This window comes from Mauremys reevesii, linkage group 2, assembly GCF_016161935.1.
Source record: "Mauremys reevesii isolate NIE-2019 linkage group 2, ASM1616193v1, whole genome shotgun sequence".
Lineage (NCBI taxonomy): Eukaryota > Metazoa > Chordata > Testudines > Geoemydidae > Mauremys > Mauremys reevesii.
In genome coordinates, this window is record NC_052624.1 from 175,333,184 (window position 1) to 175,355,334 (window position 22,151).

General features: G+C 40.4%; 1 protein-coding gene across 4 annotated transcripts in view; it reads left to right on the forward strand.

The window, feature by feature from the left end:
• Positions 1–3,431: 3,431 nt before the first annotated feature.
• SYCP2L (synaptonemal complex protein 2 like) overlaps positions 3,432–22,151 on the forward strand; it is a 53,904-nt gene continuing 35,184 nt past the window's right edge. Inside the window, exons 1-16 of one of the 4 annotated variants that reach the window (XM_039521790.1) lie at positions 3,432–3,539; positions 5,589–5,654; positions 6,621–6,758; positions 6,861–6,980; positions 8,013–8,117; positions 12,144–12,168; positions 13,114–13,199; positions 13,373–13,461; positions 13,781–13,815; positions 14,605–14,747; positions 16,016–16,068; positions 16,992–17,037; positions 17,921–18,013; positions 18,090–18,150; positions 19,149–19,297; positions 21,047–21,107. In XM_039521790.1, coding sequence (XP_039377724.1) covers positions 3,471–3,539; positions 5,589–5,654; positions 6,621–6,758; positions 6,861–6,980; positions 8,013–8,117; positions 12,144–12,168; positions 13,114–13,199; positions 13,373–13,461; positions 13,781–13,815; positions 14,605–14,747; positions 16,016–16,068; positions 16,992–17,037; positions 17,921–18,013; positions 18,090–18,150; positions 19,149–19,297; positions 21,047–21,107 — 1,339 coding nt within the window. In that variant the 5' untranslated portion in view covers positions 3,432–3,470. Of the gene's footprint in view, positions 3,540–3,746; positions 4,242–5,588; positions 5,655–6,620; positions 6,759–6,860; positions 6,981–8,012; positions 8,118–12,143; positions 12,169–13,113; positions 13,200–13,372; positions 13,462–13,780; positions 13,816–14,604; positions 14,748–16,015; positions 16,069–16,991; positions 17,038–17,920; positions 18,014–18,089; positions 18,151–19,148; positions 19,298–21,046; positions 21,108–22,151 lie in introns of those variants that run through there. The other 3 variants (XM_039521787.1, XM_039521788.1, XM_039521789.1) reach the window with 3 other exon arrangements.

Below are 22,151 nucleotides of genomic sequence, written 5' to 3' on the forward strand. Positions count from 1 at the left end.
CACTATGATGTAGCCTATTGTTCTTTAACTTTATGCATATATACCAAGAAAACCTGCTGCTCTTACTCATTAATTTGTTGTGCTATTCATATTTGTGCCCTTTCTACACACACTTATTCGAAATGGTTACATTACTCTACATTAAGAAATAAAACAGCGACTACTTTAATCAACGTGTAGCAGCGTCTTCAGTGGAACGTGTATGATTGATGCATGACAATATTCGGTGTGATTTAAAGAAATAACTTTTTATTTTAACTCTTTCATTAGAAAACCTAATAAGTAAAAACATCGTTGTCGCTTAATACCATGGAGATGTGGCAAGACATTGAAAGCCAGCTTTATCCTTTAGCTGGAAAGAAATTGGACATCTGCGTTCCTACAGTATGTGAAACGATGGTGTGCCTTGCCACTGCATTTCCGATTCACTGACTAGGTTCCTCTTTCGTTCACCCGTGAAATATACAAAATTTTCGTCTTAAATTAATAGCAGTTCTTTTCTTCCTTTAAATCGGGAAAAAAAATCCTAAAGCCAGCCAGGGTCCTGATTCTCCTCTTCTACTCACAACGGCACTTAAAAAAAAATCCCCTTAACTACGTTGTACAACTGTCTAGTGTGTCCTTTTAGCTGTATAAAACTTTGGGGGTTGTGTAATATTTCTCACACAAAAATAATTACGATCTGAGCTGGCTACTGCAAAAGGAGAATCTTTCTTCTCCATTGCAGAAAAGGCCCCGGTTCCCTCCCTTAATGGGTTCAAGAGACATTTTCTTTTCTGGAATCTGACAGAGATTAGGGAAAGAATTGTAGTTGTTCACGTTCAGTATAACCATTCCTGGGCTGGAACTGCCAGCTGGAGCGAAGCATTAGATGTAGGAGCAGATGCCAGCCGTCTTTCCACTGGGCAAAACTCTCCAGTGAAGTCAATGGCGTTTTTGCCAGAGTTAAGGCTACCGGATCAGGCTCATTAGAACGTTCTTTCTTAACTAGGCAAATTCCACACTCCAAGAAATTGACGTCAACAGCAAAGCGCCCATTGATTAACGGAAGAAGGGCTGGGTCCAAAACAATGAGGGTCAGAGTGCCCCTCCTAGCCCTACTTGTAGAAATATTCGTTGCAGCCTCAACTGTGCTGGGAGGGAAGGTCTGTGGTCTCTAGTACCAGTGGCTTTAGAATCGTGGAAAATCCTCTCAGGGGAGCAAGCAAGTTCACGGCCGATGCCGTAGGGAGCCCAAGGAAAAGTTTTTGCTGTCTGAGTCTGCCCTAACTTTACAGCAGAGCCCCTTGTGCTAAGGACCCCATCCCCTTGAGATGGAACGTCACGGGGAGAGGCCTTCCGAGCAACTCCACCCACAGAGAATGGCCCCAGACCTCAGGCACAGATTGCCCTGGGCTCCAGTGGATTGAGCTGGGCTGCGGCTCAGACACCCTTGCTCCTTTGTCCAGAGCTGCCTGGGAGGGGGGATGGGTGCAAGTGGGGCAATTTGCCCCAGGCCCCAGAATATAGTATTCTATAGTATTGCAACTTTTTTTTATGGCTGGGGCTCCCAAAATTGCTTTGCCCCAGGCCCCCTGAATCCTCTGGGCAGCCCTGGTCCCAGCAGCTGAGGGAGGCCAGGAGCACCTGGGAGCCTCCCAGGGTGCAGTGGGGCACTAGAACCCAGAGGGGGATTATGATCATCCCCCCATGTGCCACCACTCCCCACCCTGCAGCCTATAGCATCCCATGAGGCCCCAGCTCTGCCCCCCGTGTCATAGGGGATCCTTGCTCTGCACCCCAGAATCACAATCCCCCTATAGCCTCCCAGGGGACCATGGTGCCCCATCTCCCATCGCAGCATCATGCCCCCTGCACCCCAACCTGGCAGTCCCAGCCCTGTAGCATGGCTTGGGCTCCTTCCCTGGCTGTCAGAGGCGCTCCCCAGGGCCGCCCAGGAGCAGGAGGGTGGGAAAGTGGGGCAATTTGCCCCAGGCCCTGGGCCCCCCAAGAGTTATTCGGGGCCCCTGGAGCGGGGTCCTCTCACTCGCTCTGGGGGCTCCGGAAAACTCTTGCGGGGCCTGGGCCCCCAGAGCTTCTTCCGCTCCTGGTCTTCAGCGGCAATTCGGGGGGTCCCGGAGCGGAGGGACCCCCACCTCCGAATTACCGCCAAAGCGGGGCCCCCGCCGCCAAAGACCCCAGGCCCCCTGAATCCTCTGGGCAGCCCTGCCTTTGTCAGGCGGCTGAGGGGACGGAGAGGATCTGTCCTGGAAGGAGTGGATCGTTAATTCCTGTTTGTTTTGGTTTAAATGTCAAGCGCTTACCCTCCCTGGCATCAGGGGCGGCTCTAGGCACCAGCGGGCCAAGCGCCCGCTTGGGGCGGCATCCTGGGGAGGGCGTCATTTGGCCCCGGTGGAGCTCCCGCCGGCATGCCGCAGTCACGCCTGCGGGGGGTCCCGTCTTCCAGCGGCTCCGGTTGAGCTCCCGCAGGCATGACTGCGGCAGGTCCGCTCGTCCCGGGCTCCGGTGGACCTGCCGCAGGCATGCCGGCGGGAGCTCCACCGGAGCCAAATGCCGCCCTCCCCAGGATGCCGGAGCCGCGGGAAGAGGGGACCCGCCGCGGGACTGGGGAAGGGCGGCGCAGCGCTCCGCGCTGCTTGGGGCAGCCTACTTTGTAGAGCCGCCCCTCCCTGGCATGACCATATCATTGAAGGAAAGCACCGAGCAGTCATTCAAAATAAAATACTGCTGCAAAATGGAAGTGCCTGTGAAAATGCGGCGAGACTGTCCGCCCCGCGGCGGAGGCACATGTAACGGGCCAAATAACTAATCAAGGCGCCTGGTTCGCCACTGCCTTGCGCCCCTTGAGTAATTAGCACCTGTGCAAAGTGGATGTTAAAACCTATTGTCAGTGTAAGTGGAAAGCTCTTATTTGATAGCATTTTACCACTTTCCATAGGCGTAAACAGGCCCAATGTATATTTATTTTACTCCTAATCCCCCCCCCCCCAATGCCACAACTTTTCAGGCCCCTCCTGAATAGTTTATGAACACTATCTAGCGGTCTCGCATGTGTTATTTATTTAGAATCAGCTTTGAAAGAACACAATCAATTTGGGAATAGTCTGCACATTTTGTATTTAGTATAGTTGCAATTGGCCCTTAAAGTTTCTAAAACCGTAAGATTAGCAAAAATATTTTTTCATCTTTTTCAGTTTGTTTACTTTGTATAGAGTCGGTTTCATTGTTTCTCTTCCTAATCAGTTAAAGCCTAATCCTGCAATTAAACACCTGCATACATTTACTTAAACATATTGACTTCAGTGGAACCCATATACATGAAGTCAGGCATGAGCTTAAAATGTTTTCAAATCGAAGGCTTTGATCGTACAAAATATTTCATGGGTTTGATCAGGAGTTCTTCAGAACAAATATAATTACAAATCAGTGGGCCTCTTCCTCAAACTAACTGCTGGGAGTAATCCGTATGAATGAGTAGTCCCAGTGAAGCCAAGGATTGGTGTTTAGGCTCCTTGTTCTGGAGCTGTTGCATCTTAAAGGTTAGTGCAGTAGCATCTACATGAGCTCGCTATTGTGCAACACTCCCCACCCCCAAGACTCAGTAAATCAAAACATCTGTAATTGTATAATTAGTAACCTACTTTGAAATACCGCTGAATTCATTACACAGTTACCAGGCTCCCCCCGCATATAACAAGTTTGCAACTCATTGGTCACATCTTGTAGTCCTACTGCAGCCTCCATGTTCCTCTTCGCTTAGCGGAGGGGAACCTGCCGCCAGATCATACAGCCCTACGGTGGAAGGGAGAAATACCCCTTCAGTTCTTGCCTGTCCACTTCCCACCCCATGGAAACCAGCTCTCACGGCAAGTTCTCTGTGAGGAGATCTCTGGCCCCAGCTGCAAGTTCCCTGCGATGCAGATCCCGCAGCCCCGCCGGGGTCGGTCCCCCGGCCGGAGGAGCGCGAAGCGCCATGCCCGCTGGTCAGGCTGGAGACACGCTCCGTAGCGAGAAGCGCCCTCAGATCCCCCAACGCGGGTTCTCTCGGGGCTCCCCTTTCCCGGGACCGGGTCCCTGGCCCAAGCCCAGCTGTCCCCTCGAGCGAGGCAGGGGGCGCCCCGGGCTCCATAACCAGCTGCACCTGGGCAGTACACGAGGGCCGCTCGGCGTCTCATTAAGGCCGCAGCTGGGTGGCTCGTGGTCGCCTCTTCCCTTTCTCGGGGACTCGCACCATGTTGAAGGTGAGTGAACGAGCGCGCGGTGCCGGAGATCGAGGCCGGGAAATGGCCCTGCCCCATGGATCAGCTGCTCTAGTTCCCTGGCTGATGGGGGGGCTGGCTGGCTTATCTTTCTCCCTCCAATCCCGCTCCCACCATTCCTGCCTGGCGGGGGGAGGGGGGTGTTCGTTCTCTCTCCTGCCTCTTCCCACCGCTCCATAGGGCTGGCCCTTGCCTCCTGTGGCAGGTAAAGGGGATTCTTCCTCCTCCTCCTCCCAAGTGCAAAAGGGACCGGCCTTCTGCCCTGGGCTGGGTCCCTCTCCAGTTTCCTCCCTTTGCTTTTAGTCCCCTTTGCCTGGGAAAGGGGCTCTAGCTCTGCCCAGTCCTATGCCAGGTTCCTTGCTCAGCTGGGACTAGTCCACTCTAAAAACCCAGGGTTAGGTCACATTAAATCTAAAGCCAGTTCTATTCTCTGCTCTAACTGGCTTTAAAATCGATTAGCACATCGCCCCCACCCCTCGGTGTCTATCCAGTGGTATGGTTTTAAGGTCTGATCCCTGTTGTTCATCCCTTTCAAATCATAGTCTTCGTCTCTCTTCCCCCCCCCCCCAAACAAAGGGTCCGTGTAGGCATGCTACCCCACGCAGTTTTAACTGCAGCTTTGTCCCCCGGCTCTCTTGGGCTGCGCTCTAAGGATGTTGATTTACCATCTCAGATGTCCCCACTGCAAAGATCTGTCTTTGGTTAAACAAAGAAAATATGGTGCAGGAATTATGGTGTCAATAAAGGCTATTTATGAAATAAAATATATTCCTCAATTTAGTGTCTAGCCTTTGGGGTGACCTAAAGGCCAAAAGCTTCTGGCTCTGTAAGAAAATCAGGGGAATGAATTCCAGAGCTGAGAGCTCTTCCCTGTTTGTCCTTGGATATTAAAATCTGCCACTGAATTCAAGACTCTCAACTGCTGTGATGATGGAGGGGAGGGAGGGAGGAGAGAGCCACTGGTAGCCAGAACTTGAGCCATTTTTATTTTCCTTTGGAGTGTCAGCAACAAATCTCTCCTTTATCTGGTTACATACTATCCGGGGTATTCTGGTAATTTGGGGGAGCAGGCAGTACTTGGTTCTTTCTTTTAAGTAATTTAATAATAACTTAATAAAAACCTGATCAATGCTTTACTAAGGAAACATCACATGTACAAAAAGGGCTCTTTTCAGCAATGGTGGTTTGACAGATTGGGGAGAAATTTTGAAACAGTGTCTTAAAAACATGCAAGTAAAAATAGTTGATCAAAAGAGATTTTGATAACAAAGTACATTTTTTTTCACTTTTTGAGCAGCAATGAGTGCCTTTTTTCCTTTTCATTTAAAGGGGGAAGAAAGTCAAGAACAGAGCAGTGAGATAAAGGAAAACATGGCATCCAGAACAGAATACTATGTAAATACTTTGTAATAACTGTTTCACCTTCTTTTGAATAGCCATTACTGACATGATCTTATACATCAATTTTCAACATACTCTCCAATTCCTAATTTTATGTAGTCAAAGAAGTGAATACATAATGACATACATATACAAACTGATGGAAGTGGAAAATGTAATAGAACATTTAGCAAGAGGGTGAATATGGTATGAGCCAAATGTAGGCCCTAGTCCTACAGTTGGGTCAGTGCTGATGAGTCCATCTGATGTACTTGGATGGGGTGTGTGTGTGTGTACACACACACAAATGGGCAATGTATATAAAAACAGTGTTTTCTGAACAAGTAAATTCTTAAATGGAGGTGACAACAGTTAATTTTGGTAGCAATATAGCAGTATTTATTAGGGCCGCCCGGGCAGGGGGCAAGGGGGGCAATTTGCGCCAGGCCCCGCAGGGGCCCCCACGAGAATATAGTATTCTATAATATTGCAACTTTTTTTTTTTTAATGGAAGGGGCCCCCGAAATTGCTTTGCTCCAGGCCCCCTGAATCCTCTGGACAGCCCTGGTATTTACAAGTCAAGTAGGTAACTGACTATCAACTTCATTGTTTGATTAGAGAATGCTAAGTGATCAAATTAGTTATGAAATGGCTGAGTTGGAGGAATTATGAACATCCACTCTCTGAAAATCGGGCTCTTTGAAGGTGTCTGAAGTTAAATGCTGAAAAATTGAAACATGCCAAATCACTAGTCACTTCTGAAAATTTAGGCCCATGTTTATACAGGAAGTGATATACACATTAAAAATATAATGCTCTAATTCTCATTGAAAGTCCCCTTCTCTCTCCTCCCCCCCAACAAGCACTGTTATAATAGCTTTAGGTGGGAAGATAAGCTATGTTTTTATGAAATATAAATTACATATGTTTAAAGAATAAAGATTATTTTCAAAGTGATCATTCTTCATGTTTTTTCCCCAGCTTGAATCACTCATAACTGATGCTTTTAAGGGAAAGGGATTTCAGAAAATAAATGAACTATTTGAAGAAAAAGAAATTTACCCTCCTCAAAAATACAGCAAACAATTGTTTAACCAACTTGACAAAGTGCTGAAAAAGGCAAGTTGGCAAACTTATACTGTATTATTTTAAGACTCAAATTAAATCATAACATAATTGTCTAAGATAGTAATCAAAATATGGTGGAAAATGTTTTTATAGGAGTTGGACAAGAATGAATTCCAAAATGTTTCCCTGTTGTTGAAATGCATTCAGATGTACTTTAAAAGTGACCCTCAAGAAGGGGCGAGTTTGCTTATTCAGCAAGGGCTGATACCAAAGATAAGTGTAATATTCACATTTAGTTCTGTAATCAAATGACTGCAATTTGATGATGGGATTTATTATTATTATTATTTTTGAGAAAACATTAAGATGTGACTACTTAGCTGTTCTGAAATCAAATCCCAGGGATCCTTTTTAATGGATGGAATGAACTAGGTCACCAAACTGAGTAGGGCTTTTTTTTTTGTTGCTTTGTCTTCAATTTCAGTTAAATATTACATTTGTTTTGCATTGCTTAGAATAGAAGCTAATGACTTTTATATAGTATTTAAAAGAAAGCAGTCTTACTTTTAAAAACTTGTTATAAACCATGGACTGAATACTCACCATTAACCAGGTTAAGAGGGACAGTCTGCATGTGAGCTGAAATTGTTTCTTTCCTCACCTAGTTCCTTTTCGGTCCTGCAATGTGCAGTCTACTGCCGCAGGCTGCCCAACTAGCTTCTGCAAAGCCCTTACAAGCTCCTACAAAACCTCTACAGAATCCTAGATCTCCCTGTAACCACTACAAGATGGAGAGGTGTCCTTTGTGTATTATTTCACATGGTTTAACAACATTTCTTTACAAAATAAGAGACGTTGCAAAACCATAAGTAGAGAATAAAAAAAAAATTGATTTCCTCCAGAAGAGTTCCCCAATAGTTATGATGTCACCAGCATAGTGTGTGCTGGAGCATCACAGCAGGCAGGGGTCAGATGCAGTGGGGATGTAGATTTCATGGGACCATAAAGGCAGAGGAAAGGTGAGTTGCTGAAAAAAGAAACTGCTGCTCTTTGTTACTTTTTTCTTAACTAGTGGGTGCTGGGAGAGGCAATAACAACAACACAAAGTACTGTTAAAAAAGATGGGATTCTACAAATTTCACTTGCAAGTCACCTTTAATGCAGTGTGGTACTGCTAAGCTCAGTGATCAAGCAATCTTGTGTGTTTGTGTAATGTCTCTAGCCACTGATGCACTTGAGGTGAAAATCCATTCAACTGAATCATTGTTAGTGATCTCTGCTTTATTAATTTATTTTAATTTTTACATGGTATCTTGGTTTGAAAGAGCAAGAGAATTTTTGATCCTCATAGAGCCAGCACAGAATAAATCTCTGCTGAGACTTGTGGAAGATTTCTTTGACTCTGCGCTGGTAAGTACCCAATTCAAAAATCCGTTTTGCTTTCTTCAGTGGAGATGACCTCTTACTAGAAAGGCAGTTTGTTTATTCAGAGCACCACCATTGCAGAAAAGAAACACAAGAATTTGCCTTTTTTTTTTTTAAAATGAACACTGTTTTTATTTAAACTCAACAAACTTAGGAAAAAAAGACACCTCAGGAAACTTTTGTCACCCTTTTGTTATTTCTTGAGAAATAAATCTGAGGTAAAGGACTGTTGTAGCTCGGAAAAGCACATCAACACAGTACTTGCATAGTGGTGTTATGCCGTTTCCTTGAATGCTCTTCTCATAAATGTGTTCCAAATTTTGAGATGTTCCTAATGTGTAATAGCAATTTGAAGGGTTATAATTGTGTATGAGTATCTCGTACAATCCTAGGTAGTCAAGGAGGCATCTCTTAAAAAGCTCCCCCTTTAGAATGGGGTGGCTATGACTAATTTGGATTTTAATGCATGCTAGTGCTCACTTTTATGAACAGATAGATACGTTGCCCATCAGGGCAAAAACTAATACTTCTAGACTAAGTTAAATGTACTGTCTGTTGATCTCTTTAACCATACCTGATGGCTGGGAATTTTCCATTAATGTTTTTTTGGATGAAAACATAGATCCTGCAAAATAACAAAAATAAAAATTTTATAGTGGAATTTTTTTTTACACTCCTGTACTTCTCCTCTCCCAGAAATGAAAAGAAAATATTTCATGTCAGGCTGATCCAAATTGAAACATTTTGGTTAGTCAAATAGAATTGAAATGTTGACCCAAGCCAAAATGAGACATGTAATCTGTCTCCCTGAGCTGCTGCAATGCCTCATGAAAATTGTAGTGAAGATGACTGATGTCCCAGTCTTCCTTTCTGGTTTGCCTGGCCAGACTACATCTCCAATGGTGCACCATGGTCTCTGCTTTTCTTTAACTGCCGTAACATAGAATGGGAGTCCTGTGATCACAGTGAATAACAGAAGATGTAGTCTGGCCATTCAGGGAGAGACAAATTAATCTTGAATCAGACCTAAACAAAATGTTTCAGCATTATTGGATAGACACTTTTCTAAACATTCCACTCCACACAAAAACAAATTGACTTTTCATCTCCCAATTTAGGACAAAAACAAATGTTGAAATATCAGAATTTTCTGTGGTTTAGAAATTTCTATCTTCAGTCCGCTCTAATTTCTCTTGTTTTCATTGCAAATGTGATTTAAAATCATTATTAAGCTTTGGGGTACTAAGGCTTTGACCATCAGAAAATATTTTTTTCGTTTTTCTATTATTGAGAATTGGAAAGTGGGTTGTATAAGCTATCTTGCAATATATGTGTATATAGACACCATACCCTATTTTGCTGTACATGAGCTGAGCTGTACAGTCAAGTCTATATATCAAAACCTGTTCTGATCACAATAAATTAGCAATTTCAGGTAATTGTAATTGAAGTCTTCCTATAATTAAGACATTTTAAAAGATACTTTGGCAGAGCTAAATTGTCTTGTTCAGGCCTCTAATAAAACCAGAAGTGGAATTGTATTAATTTATGCATGTTTGGGGATGGAGGAGGAAATTAATATATTTTAAAAAAATACATAATTGCATTATATTCTGGTTTGTCTTCCTATCCTCACTTTTTAGGTCCATTCCTTTTGTGTTCCTTCATTTGTGTCCATTCATAAATTCCAAGGCCAGAAAGGACTATTGTCTTGTCTGACCTTCTGTATAATACAAGCCCATAGAACATTCCCCAAAATAATTCCCAGAGCAGATCTTTTTAAGTAAACACCCAATCTTGACTTTGAAAATTGTGAGTTATGGGCAAGCCACTGTGACCTTGGTGAATAGTTCCAGTGGTTAATTACTCTGTGTTAAAAATGTACGCTTTCTTTTCAGAATGAATTTATCTAGTTTCAACTTCCAGCTATTGGATTATGTTACAGCTTTCTCTGCTAGGTTCCAGAGCCAATTATTACATATTTGTTCCGCATGTAAATACACATAGACTGTAATCAAGTCACCCCTTAAACCCTCTCTTTGTTACACTAAATAGATGAGCTCCTTGAGTCTAATCCCTATGAATATGTCTACACTGTAATGAAGTACCCATGGTTGGCCCATATCAGTGGACTTGATCTCATTCAGTGGGGCTATAAAAATGCAGCATAGATGTTCAGGAGTGTGCTGGAGCCCAGGTGCCCAAAGTCGAATGTCTACACTGCAATTGGATAGCCCTGCAGTCTGAGCTCCACGAGCCCAAGTCCGCTGACATGGGTCAGCTGCAGATATTTTACTGCAGTGTAGATTTACCCTGTAAAGCATGTTTTCTAATCTTTTAATCATTCTCGTGGCTCTTCTCTGAATTCTTTCCAATTTATCAACATCTTTCTTCAATTGTGGACAACAGACCTGAACACAGTATTGCAGCAGTGGTCCTGCCAATGCTAAATACAGAGGTATAATAAACTCTGTACTCCTACTCAAGATTCCCTTGTTTATGCATCCCAGGATCTCATTTAGCTCTTTTGGCCACAGTGTCACCCTGGGAGCTCACCACGACCCTCTGTGGGATCGCACTAGAAACACACTTGTTAAATGATCATTCCCTGTCTGCAGTTACATTTTGAGACCTTCATTTAGGCAGTTTTTAATCCATTTAATGTGTGCCATGTTAATTTTATATGATTCTAATTTTTAATCAAAATGTCATGCAGTACCAAGTCCAGTGCCTTACAGAAGTCTAAATATATTACATCAGTACTATTACCGTTCTCAACCAAGCATGTGATCTTATTTAAAAAAAAGATATGATGCTAGTTTGACAGGATCTAGTCTCCATAAACCCATGTTAATTGGCATTAATTGCATTACCCTTTTAACATTCTTTATTATCAGAGTCCCATATCAGCCATTCTATTATCTTGCCCAGGATCGATGTCAGGCTGATAGGCCTATAACTACTTAAGTCATCCCATTTACCCTTTTTAAAAAAAATTTTATACAACATTAGCTTCTTTCAGTCTTCTGGAACTTCCCCAATGCTCCAAGAATTATGGAAAATCAACATTGATGATGAAGTGAGCTCCTCAGCCAGCTTTTCTAAAATTCTTGGGTGCAAGTTATCTGGACTTGGTGATTTAAAGAAATCTAACTTCAGTAGTTTCTGCTTAACATCCTCCAGAGCTTCTAGTGGAATGGACAGAGTGTTATCATATGATATGATTATATCATCTGGTTCCCCCCCCCACACACAAATACAGAACAAAATATTTAATACTTCTGCCTTTTCTACATTATTATTGATAATCCTACCATTTCTATCTAGTAATGAATTGATACCATTGTCAGGATTCTGTTTGTTCCTAATACATTTTAAAAACTCCCTATTATCACTAACGCTGCTGGCCATAAATTCTGATTTATATTAATTACTATCAATTTACCCTTTCTTCCATTTGTTATACTATATTATTTTATTTTTTCAAAAGCAGCCTTCGCTTCCCCTTTAAACCAGGTCAGTTTGACTTTCTAAAACTACTTAAATTTCCCCCAGAACTTCAGATACTCTTCAGATATCAATGTCTTGTTATGACATTTAGCACTATACCATACAAGTTTAAATGGTATATATACAAATAGATAGCAAAAATAACACTTTTCCTGCTATGGTTTGGGTTTTCAAAGGAACCATGTCTAAGGGAATTAGGCACCCAAATCCCTTTGACATTTGAGGACTCCATTAAGTGCTTCTGCAAATCTCAGTGTAGATATGTTTTAGTGAACAATTTTAATTAATGTAACTGCAGCTTCTGAAGGGTTTATCTGGATGCAAAATTGAAGTTATACTCTACTAGGGTGCTTAAGTGTCTCAGAAATGCCAGTGAGGGGTGAGTGGGATGGTGCTGGCTGCATAAACACATAGTGGTTCATTTTACTAACACTGTTTGTTTGTTACTGTATCCAGTATGTAATCTAGATTCCCCTCTTCTTCCCCCCCGCCCCCCATCAGGTCATTTGCAAATGCAACAGTGAAGGTCAGTGATTTTCCACATACTTTTATTCTGCACATCTCAGTAACCTTTTCTTTGTATCACTTTTTTTAAAAGGGAAAATAGATCTTGTATGAGTAAGAGTTCATCCAAAGCCACATGTATAACTATTTACAGGAAATTTTACTGTAACATGCAAATAAGAGTATTAAATCTTTTTAGTAACTATTGGGATATACTGAGAACATGTACCCTGGCTAGTGCTACAACTAAAATGAAATATTTTCTTTCAAATTGTTGGTAGTAAGTAATTAGCTTGTTCCAAGGTAAATGGTATTATTGAAATGGGTTTAGTATAGTCAAAATCCTCCTGTTGTCTCTCTCCCACACCCATGGAATATTTTTTTTTTAAAAGATCATTTGCCACTGAAAATGGCTGTATAGTTCTATAATTTGTCTGTGTCTAGAAACTAGAATTCTGGGTTAATAAGAATTGCAAAAAGGAATTATAGGGTGTGTGTACGTACACACACACACACACGTACACACACACACACACGTACACACACACACACACGTACACACACACTATCCCCATGGAATAAGAGAGAAGTTGCTTACTCTGCTTTAAAAATAACAGCTTGAAGCAGAGGAGGAGGCAGCATTATTCAGAACATGCTTGTCTAACAGCCTGGTCTACACACTTTTTGGATCAATTTAACTCTTTTGGTTAGAGGTGTGATTTTTTTTTCCTACTGAAATAGTTAAATTGGTACAACCCCTCTAGCATGGGTGCAGTTATAGCTATATAAAAGTAACTTCTATCTGAATAGCTTATTCCCCTTACCATGTAGAAAGCCCCCTTATACTAGTATAACTGCATCCAGACTAGGAAGTTATACCAGTATAGTTGAAACAGTACAGCTATTTGTGCAATTCTGTGTGTAGACAAGCCTTAAGCCAGATGTAAAACTTTGACTGTTCTCCTAGGAAAGAAACAGTTGCTGGATTCATTCTTACCTGACCTAGGACAGCTAGTGACTGAAACAAATGTTGGCTGTGCACTTCGGCAGGAGGTGAGACTCAAGTGAGAATACAAACTACAAATGTATGTCAAATGTTTTAACCCCCCGCCCCCCAAAAGAACAACTCCACCACCTTTTTAATGGCTTATTTCTCCTCTTCTCCATACTGTCTCTTTCCACCATCTCCGCCCCACACCCCTCTCCAAAAAATCCCTGCAAAAAAGGCTTTGAGGACTCTGAACTCTATGCTGGACAGTGTACCACGGGAAGAGAGAAGAAAATTTCCTATGTCTGAAGAAATGTGTTCGCTTACGTGAGTATCTCTACAGCAACTGTAACATTTGTTGCAGCGAGAAAAGCATTTAGTTATGGGGTCTAACTTGCTTTTCAACAATCTGAGGCCATAATCTATAGATAGAACTTAATTGGTGAAAAGCTGATGGATTGTACAAGTGTGGATAAAAGTTGCAAGCTTTTCATTTTATTTTAAGGAGTGGTTGCACTTTTGTTCAACTTTATAGGAAACGGTGGTTTGTTTTTTTTATTTTTTATTTTTTATTTTTTTTACTGTCCATATGCTTTGAATGGATTAAAATGGAAGGAAAAAACATTAATGGATTATGTTGTTTCAGGAAAGATCTGGCAAAAACAATTCTGGAGGTTGGTGGTAAGAAATACTTAGTCATTATTTTCATGAATTGAAGCTCTTTTTTCCCCCCAAAAATCCCTAATGAATTGTTAGTTTGTTATACTTCATATTGTATTTTTAACTTTTTGAACAGAATTTTTATTTTCGTCAACAATCAAGACGAAATGTATTTTAGGACCAATTCATTCTTGTACCAAAAAGCTACTAATACTGACTTAAAAATACTCAAGTAATTAAATAGTAGGAAAGGATATGCTGAGGTACAGTAAGTCAAAACTGAACTTGTGGGAGATCGGTGTCCGGTGTTAGCATTTTGTTCTGTTAGCCTACTAAGTGCTTAAGAAGTCCATCTACCGGTTAACATTTTAAAAATAAAACTTATGAGTTTCATCTGTTTTGTCCAATATAATAGCTTTGACCAAGTAAATAATGTAAATGTAGATCATAGCCTTTCTCTGTAAAAACAGCATTTTGAGATATCTCTGTTTGGCAGGTGAAATAACAGCCATAAGGAGTTTTGGAGGTGGTGAAGTCCTCTTCCTTTTTACTTCAGGGAATGTCTCCAGACACTCATGCACAGAGAGTTAACAGTGCACAATAATTGGCTGAATAAAATAAAGGGACTATATGAGATCTCAAAACAGCTTGTGATATTTTGCAGGACAGTTTGGCTTTTGTCATCACTGAATCAAAGCACCAGCTTCTTAGGATAAAATTTAATGCAGTGGTCTGATATTCATTAAGCCATCATATTAACCTTCTGGTTTTTTTGAGGGATGCTTCTATTCTTGTATTTATCACATATAGATTATGACCTTCAGGTTGCTCTTTCGGAAGCACTGTGTAGGCTGATAACAAAAAAATGGAGGGATGACCTTGTTCACAACTGGTTTGAAGATGATTATCTTGCTGAAGCTTTCAAAGAGATAAAGGATAGAGAATTTGAGACGGTAAGGGTCCTTACTTTGAAAACAAAAATTGACCGTTCTATATAGGGGTTAGTTTAATCTGGGTTTAGTATATAAAGTTTCTGATAATGTTGAAGAGATGTTTTAATGTCCTTGTAAGAAATTGGTTCAATTACATTGTCATTAATTGTATTAACGTAAGGTATCCTTCAGTAAGCCGAAGAAATAATTTCATGTTGTTAGCATTAACAAAAGTACATAATCATCATATTTATTTAAAAATATTAATTACAAAATAGAACTAATCACCTGGAATAGAGGCTACAAGAACAAGCGTGTGTTACAGTTGTGCCTTGCCTTTGCCTTTTCCTTCTTACATCAGACCTTATACAGCTAAATCATACTTTAGGACCAGATTCTCACAACCCTACTTCTTAAATAGTCCTAATGTGAGTATTATGTGACTCACTGTAAGTAAGGACAGCTGACTCAAGCCATTTGGATCATGTCATCTGCTATTAGATATGTCTTGTCAAGCCTACATCCAAATATTCTCTTATGTCAAGCCCTTTTTTTAAACTTGTGCTCAAGACACATGCATTCTCTCATTCCAGAGTGGCCTAACTTATTCATCAGAGCTAAAATGCCCTTTCTCACCACTAGAAAACAAATGTAGTATAGACAGTTACAGCAGAAAGAGGACAGATTATGCTAAAATGTGGGACCATTCTACCTAGGCATGTAACGTGTCCTCAGTTCAGTGAAGTCAAGGAATGACAAAAACCTAACAGTAACATTCTTTTCTGTAAAGAAAATTCCTCAAATAGAACATGAATATAAATAACCACGGGGAATTATTTTTTAAATGACAAGCCATTTAGTATTGTCTAACCGTTCAAGAAAACTGAGCAGAAGCTTAATGTAATATGGTACATATAATTTGGATAGGGAGTTTTTTCCTATTATGGGTCCAATCCAACTCCCACTGATTTCAGTGGTAACTAAACTAAGCCCCCTAGTGAACATACATTGGACCTGTGATGTTACAATATGTTCTCTTCCTTTTGAATTGTTCCTCTTCTCTCAAGTGTTCCTGTACTGATTTGTGTGGTTCCTACATGGGATTTAACTAAACTGGGTTTGAATCAACTGATAGCTCCAACGATACTAACAGCTTGGGTTTGGGTCATTCTGTTGGTGGTCCTGTTGGTGGTCATAGTCACCACACTATTATTTGCCCAACAAAATATTGCTTACAAGTGTAAACAGTAACTAATTTTTTTTGTAACAAGCTGTCCTTTGTTTTGAAGGACTGCAGAAAATTTCTCAATCAACTAAATGACAGACTTGGGGATAAAAAAAGGTAAGTTCTCCATGGTGAACATGGAATGTGGTATCTAGCCTGCTGGACAGTCACAGTGATTGGCAATCTATACATATTGGAAAGAAAAATGCAAACCTTTGGTTATGTGGTGTGTAAATTGCAACATGTCTGTAAATGAGTGGCTAATGAACCCCTTTTACAAATCCTGCATTTATTATGATGGAAGAGAAAACTTTAACATCTAAAAACCTGAAATAATTTATTATGTGTTTATCAACCCTCAGAAAGTAAGTTAATGAGGTTATGCTAGTCACATCACCCTTCTGAAAGGTGCTAAGAAACTGCAGTGATGAGGGAGGTATTCTAAGTCTGTTGCATAGATTTATAAAAGCTACCAATGGGTGAGAATCAATTTGGTTCAGTTGGTCTCCTGTTAGTGCAAAGTGGCTCCTATAAATTTATCTAGCCTTTTTTTCAGTCTAGTGTCACACAACCAATGTGCTGAACTACTGATACTTCCCTTGGAAGATAGTTTGTTTACACTATTTAGATATTATCCCAGTGCCTTCTTTTATTAATTTTATTCTTTTCTTTCATAAGGTAGTATTCCTTCCTTTACTGTTGTTTATAAATGAAATGGTAGCCCACAGGTCACACACTTATTTTCTAAAGTACACATTTTAAAACTACCAGTGGGTCACCTTAGACTTGAAAATAAATTATTAGAGTTGATCTCCTCTACTGAGAGAATGAAGACCCAATACCTGCATAGTATCTGCCTAAAAGGATATTGCAGATGCTTAAAGGAAAACAAACTTATTTGACTGCTAGAAAAAATAGCCTTTTGATCAACAAGTCTAGAGAGGCTTAGCCTCTCATTCAGGTTTTTGGTTTTTCATTTAAATTTGCATTCTGACTTGTTCAGGAGCAATTTATTATGTTCAAGTATGCTTCTTTTGCAGAGTTTATTCTTTTCCCTGCATATCTGCTTTTGCTGACATGGAGGAGGTAAGTGTTTTTTATGTACTGTGGTGCATTTCTTATACTGTTACTACACTGTTAAAAATGGACAAAATAACCTCATGTGATTAAAAGATATTTAGTTCTGCTGCATCCTACAACCATGTGAAGGGAATGCTCCTGTACATGTTTGCTTTGCTAAACTGCTGTTTTACCACTTTTTTTTTCCATTTTATTGTCTAGTTACCTACTATTTGTGTCAGTCAAACAATAAAGAAGCTGAATAGACTGGCTCTCTCTTAAAGACCATGAGATGATTCACCTGTTCGTGTAGTAAAACACTAGGAAGGGAACAGGGAGGAAAATGGAGATTGCCCTTGTACAGTTCCTCCCAAAATGGGTGTCAAAGGGCAAGGTTTGCCTCCCTACCCCCACAGAACAGATCACAGGCTAGCAGCTCACCCTACAGATCCACATGAGGATCCCTATATCATGGCTAAGTTTCACATTTCTTTATGTAAGTGGATGTTAAATACATGGCACTGTGCTCCTTAGAAAGTTATCAAACTAACCTAAGTAACAGAAGTATTAATCCGAAGAGGCAACCATCAGCTCTGCTTAATAAGTACTGACAAATACATAAGACTTCCTAGAAGCTTGAACAAAACAATTGTGCAGTATTTGCTTCAGTCTTTAGCCAAGGGAAAATAATGTTTACTTATGTACAGCAATTTTCTGGTTCTGCTGGCATTATAAGTCAGTTACAGGCTAGTAGTTCACCTTTTTCATACCATTTAGAAACAAATTTAAGTGGTCACACTAAGGATAATTCCTTTCTAGTTAAGCTAGTTAACACAGTTGAGGGCACCAGTACTGTATTTTTGTATGGATTCTTCTGGAAATAATGGCAATGGCTGTTCCATTTCTTAAGGTGAAGAAGCCATCAGATGAGAAACTGGAAGAGTTTTGGATTGACTTCAATGCTGGAAGTCAGAGTGTGTCTTTCTACATAGACAGCGCTGAGGTAAACACATCCTCTGATTTACTTTTTGATTAGGCTAAAATACTTGAAGAGAATTCACTCCAAAATCCATTTTTAGGGTGCTCTTTGGGACTCAGTGAGGCTGCCAATGGAAGTGGTCAGTAGTTACAGTCTGAGAGGTAAGATTATACAAAGGATATTCTTTGCAATCAAAAGTAGCCAAAAGAAACTGCAGATTTATATTCATACCTTTACACTGAACTTCCAAGAAGCATCCAACAGGATCACAGTTGCCAAGTGTAGTCAGCTGCTAACACATGAAAATTTGCAACATAATTTGAGGTCGAGAGTCTAACTCATAAAACTTTCACTGTGTTTTTGGCTTTATTTTCTGCAATATATTTAAATAAGAATTGAAATTAAGTTCAATCCATTCTAACAAATAGCATGTTTTTAAATAACTTTCTTTAAGTATTCTGCATATACACAAATGTCTGCTGCTATGAATACCTATCATGAAAATGTATGATCTTCCCCATGGGCCCAATGTAATGCTAACTGAAGTCAATGGAAAGACCCTCACTGGGAGGGAGAATGGGCCCTGAAAAGCTTTTTTCTAAGGCTAACCTAGCAAAGGGTACTTTTTAGGGATGTACTAGATTCTGTCCAACATTGCTAAAATAGAGATCAAATACGTGCTGGGACCATGAAGCAATAAATGTTAATTTGGGCCTCTCCCTACTCCCATGGTTGTAATTGGCAGTTCCCTCCCATTGGGGGCAAACATGGATCCTTGAGGCAAAGACTCCTAGCTGCGATGGTGAAATAGACAGCCACAAACATGACCTAGCTGCTACAGTTTAGATACACAGGCGGCAAGGCTGCAGAGAGGGCTCATAGCGGGATTCTGTAACCTTCTGTGTGGTATAGAGTTTAGCTCCATGAGGGCTGTGTCATCTAAGTGCACTGGTTGGTTTATGGAGAGGCTCAGGACATGGTTATAGACTTATTTGTACCCTGTAATGAGAGGAGGATAAAACTTGGTGCATACTCAACATTTATTTACTTTTGAAAAGAGTGACTCTCTTGGTGTGGGAAATGGCATGCAAATTATTTCAGTTATATACTAGCATTTTGTGTAATTCTAAAGCAGATTCTAATTTCCTTTTTTAAATAGAGGATAATGGAGAAAAGATAGTTAAAATATACACGAAGAACCCTACTATGATCAATGGCAAAGAAGTAACAAAAATCAAAATTCACTTCAATGCCAAATTTGATATTTTAAATACACTCTACGAAGTTCTGGGAAAAGACAAAATGATGGCAAGTATTAGTTTTTGGCTTTATTGTATAATCATTTACAGTCAGAAGACTTTTTTATAAACATCCTGGTTCACTTTTCAAATGCATTAGTTGAAAGTTTAACTAGCCCTGAAGATCTTGGCTGTTAGATTTACCCAGAGAAGGAGAAAAATGTTTGTTTCCTGTTTTGATGCTATGGAAAAATCTTTCAAGCATTCTTAGTATACTATGCAGTCTTTTTCTTGTCTCCACTACAGAGGCCAGGTCTAAACTAAAAAGTTCTGCTAGCATAGATATGTTGGTCCGGTGTATGGGAAAGCCCCCACATCCTAGTCAACGCAATTATGCCAGCAAAACCCTCAGTGTCGAGAGAGCTATATTGGCAGACAAACTCCTTCTGTTGGCATAAGCTACATCTACACTAGGGAGCTTTGCTGGAATAGCTATACCTGTCTACTTATACCAGCAAAGCCTCAGTAGTATAGACTAGTCTTTAGTCTTCTACACTAGAATTTCAGGTTGTCTCTACCTAGTCTTCCACCAGAATACTGGACATGAACTCAAGTTAAGGCTGATATCCGTACTCTTATGGATATCTGTAATTAAATGTTCCTTCTCCTTCTAATGTTCAGTAACTGTCCATGTGTAAGTTAGATGCTCTGGCAATTTGACCCAAAGGGAAGACATTTTCCACTCCTTTAAAAAGTTTCTTTCTAATGCCCAAAAGAATGGCTGTGTTTAGAAGGTGAGGCCTTGCGCTATTACTGGCTGCCTAATAATGGATTTGTTTACCTGCATAGTTGATTCAATACTAGCATTTAAGTTTATCCTATTATTGCCCTTTGAAGTACATCATTCTATTCAGATAAATGGGTAACCTAAAAATACAAGGTTTCAGAGTAGCAGCCGTGTTAATCTGTATCCGCAAAAAGAACTGGAGTACTTGTGGCACCTTAGAGACTAACACATTTATTTCAGCATAAGCTTTCGTGGGCTCCAGCTCACTTCTTTGGATGCATACAATGGAACACACAGGTATAGCTATTATAAAATATCTCCTGTCTGTGTGTTCCATTGTATGCATCCGAATAAGTGAGCTGGAGCCCACGAAAGCTTATGCTGAAATAAATTTGTTAGTCTCTAAGGTGCCACAAGTACTCCTGTTCTTTTTGCTAAAAATACAAATGTGTTTTCTTGTTAGCTCATAGAGTAAAATGGACCATGACATGCACATTGGGAAAAGAGAAGATTGTGGGTCCTGCAACATTCAAATGTTCAGATGAAAGTAAAAAACTATGATCATACTCCTGTAAACTAATGAAACTCTATAGGCAAGGAAGGAAGGCTGACTGACTACCTTTTTGTTTGTTTTTTTAAGTACTTGGGAGAAACTCGCATTATGGAACCCATAGAAGTACCTAAATACCAAGGAAATAAAGATGTGTAGTGAATGAGCATACTTTTATTCTGGCAGCAGAGTAAATGATTTCCAAGTATTGACTACAGTAATACCCTGAGACCAACAACATTATATGTCACTAGCATTATTCAATGCTTTGTTACCTAAAATATTTCTGTATAGGAAATTGGGTTTCTTGGATAAAGAATTCTGGGTTTTTTTTGTTTTGTTTTTTGTTTTTGTTTTTCATAGAATCATAGAATATCAGGGTTGGAAGGGACCTCAGGAGGTCATCTAGTCCAACCCCCTGCTCAAAGCAGGACCAACTTTTTTACAGATAACAGTAATGTTAGATTAGTTTACACCAACAGATCAAGACTGATAACGAGGATCTCATCAGCCCCGAGGAACAAACAAAGCAAAATGGAACATGTGAGTTTTTTTAAAAACCTAGATTTCCTGTAGCTGATGGAATTCTAAGAATTATGAATGATACCAGAAAATGGCTATTCTCCAGAAAGCATCAGCAGCTGTAGAGATTTTCACTTTAAAGTAACTTTTTCTATATAATTTCCATAGTGATTAGATCTTTAACAGGCTATGTTGAAAATGTCTCAATACAAAAAGCAACATTAATGAAGAGGATCAAAATTGCAAACAGGATTTAGTAGCTGAAGTAGAATTTATGCCTTAAAAATATCTCTCTGGAAAATGGAAGACTCAAATATGAAGTCTTAGCATTAGTCTCTAAAATGTAAGTTTTCTATGAATGAGAAGACTGGGTAAAACTTTCAAAAGTTCACTTTGGGACTTACCCTCCAAAGTCACCAAGGCACCTCAAAAAGTTTTACTAAGGCCTGGTCTACACTGTGGGGGGGGGGGGTTGCGGTTTCGAACTAAGGAACGCGAGTTCAGCTACGCGAATAGCGTAGTTGAACTTGAAGTACCTTAGTTCGAAGTACTTACCCGTCCTCACGGCGCGGGATCGAAGTCCGCAGCTCCCCCGTCAACTCCGCCACTGCCGTTCGCGGTGGTGGAGTTCTGGAGTCGACGGGAGCGTGTTCGGAGTTCGATATATCGCGTCTAGATGCGATATATCGAACTCTGAGAAGTCGTTAGCTACCCGCTGACCCAGGTGGGTAGTATGGACGTACCCTAAGTCATCTTCGATAAGAACACCAGCAAGTGGTTTTTGGGCTTCCTTTTGTTTCCAGAGCTGCAATGTTTTCTTACAGTTCTTATGGTTAAATTTTTTTTCCTCCCTTGGAGACTTTTAATGATGCTGAGTCCAATGTATTTTCAAATTAAATCCTGGTTCCAAACTTTGAAATTGAAAAATAAAGCCTTCCTAATAAAATCTTAAAACTGTAGACCTTTTCATAACTCATCTTGCATATTGAACCCATGGGATGGCTACTTGTTTTGGCAAGTAAATCTGCCTCTTTGATTTTGTTTGTATAATATTATATGGTGAAA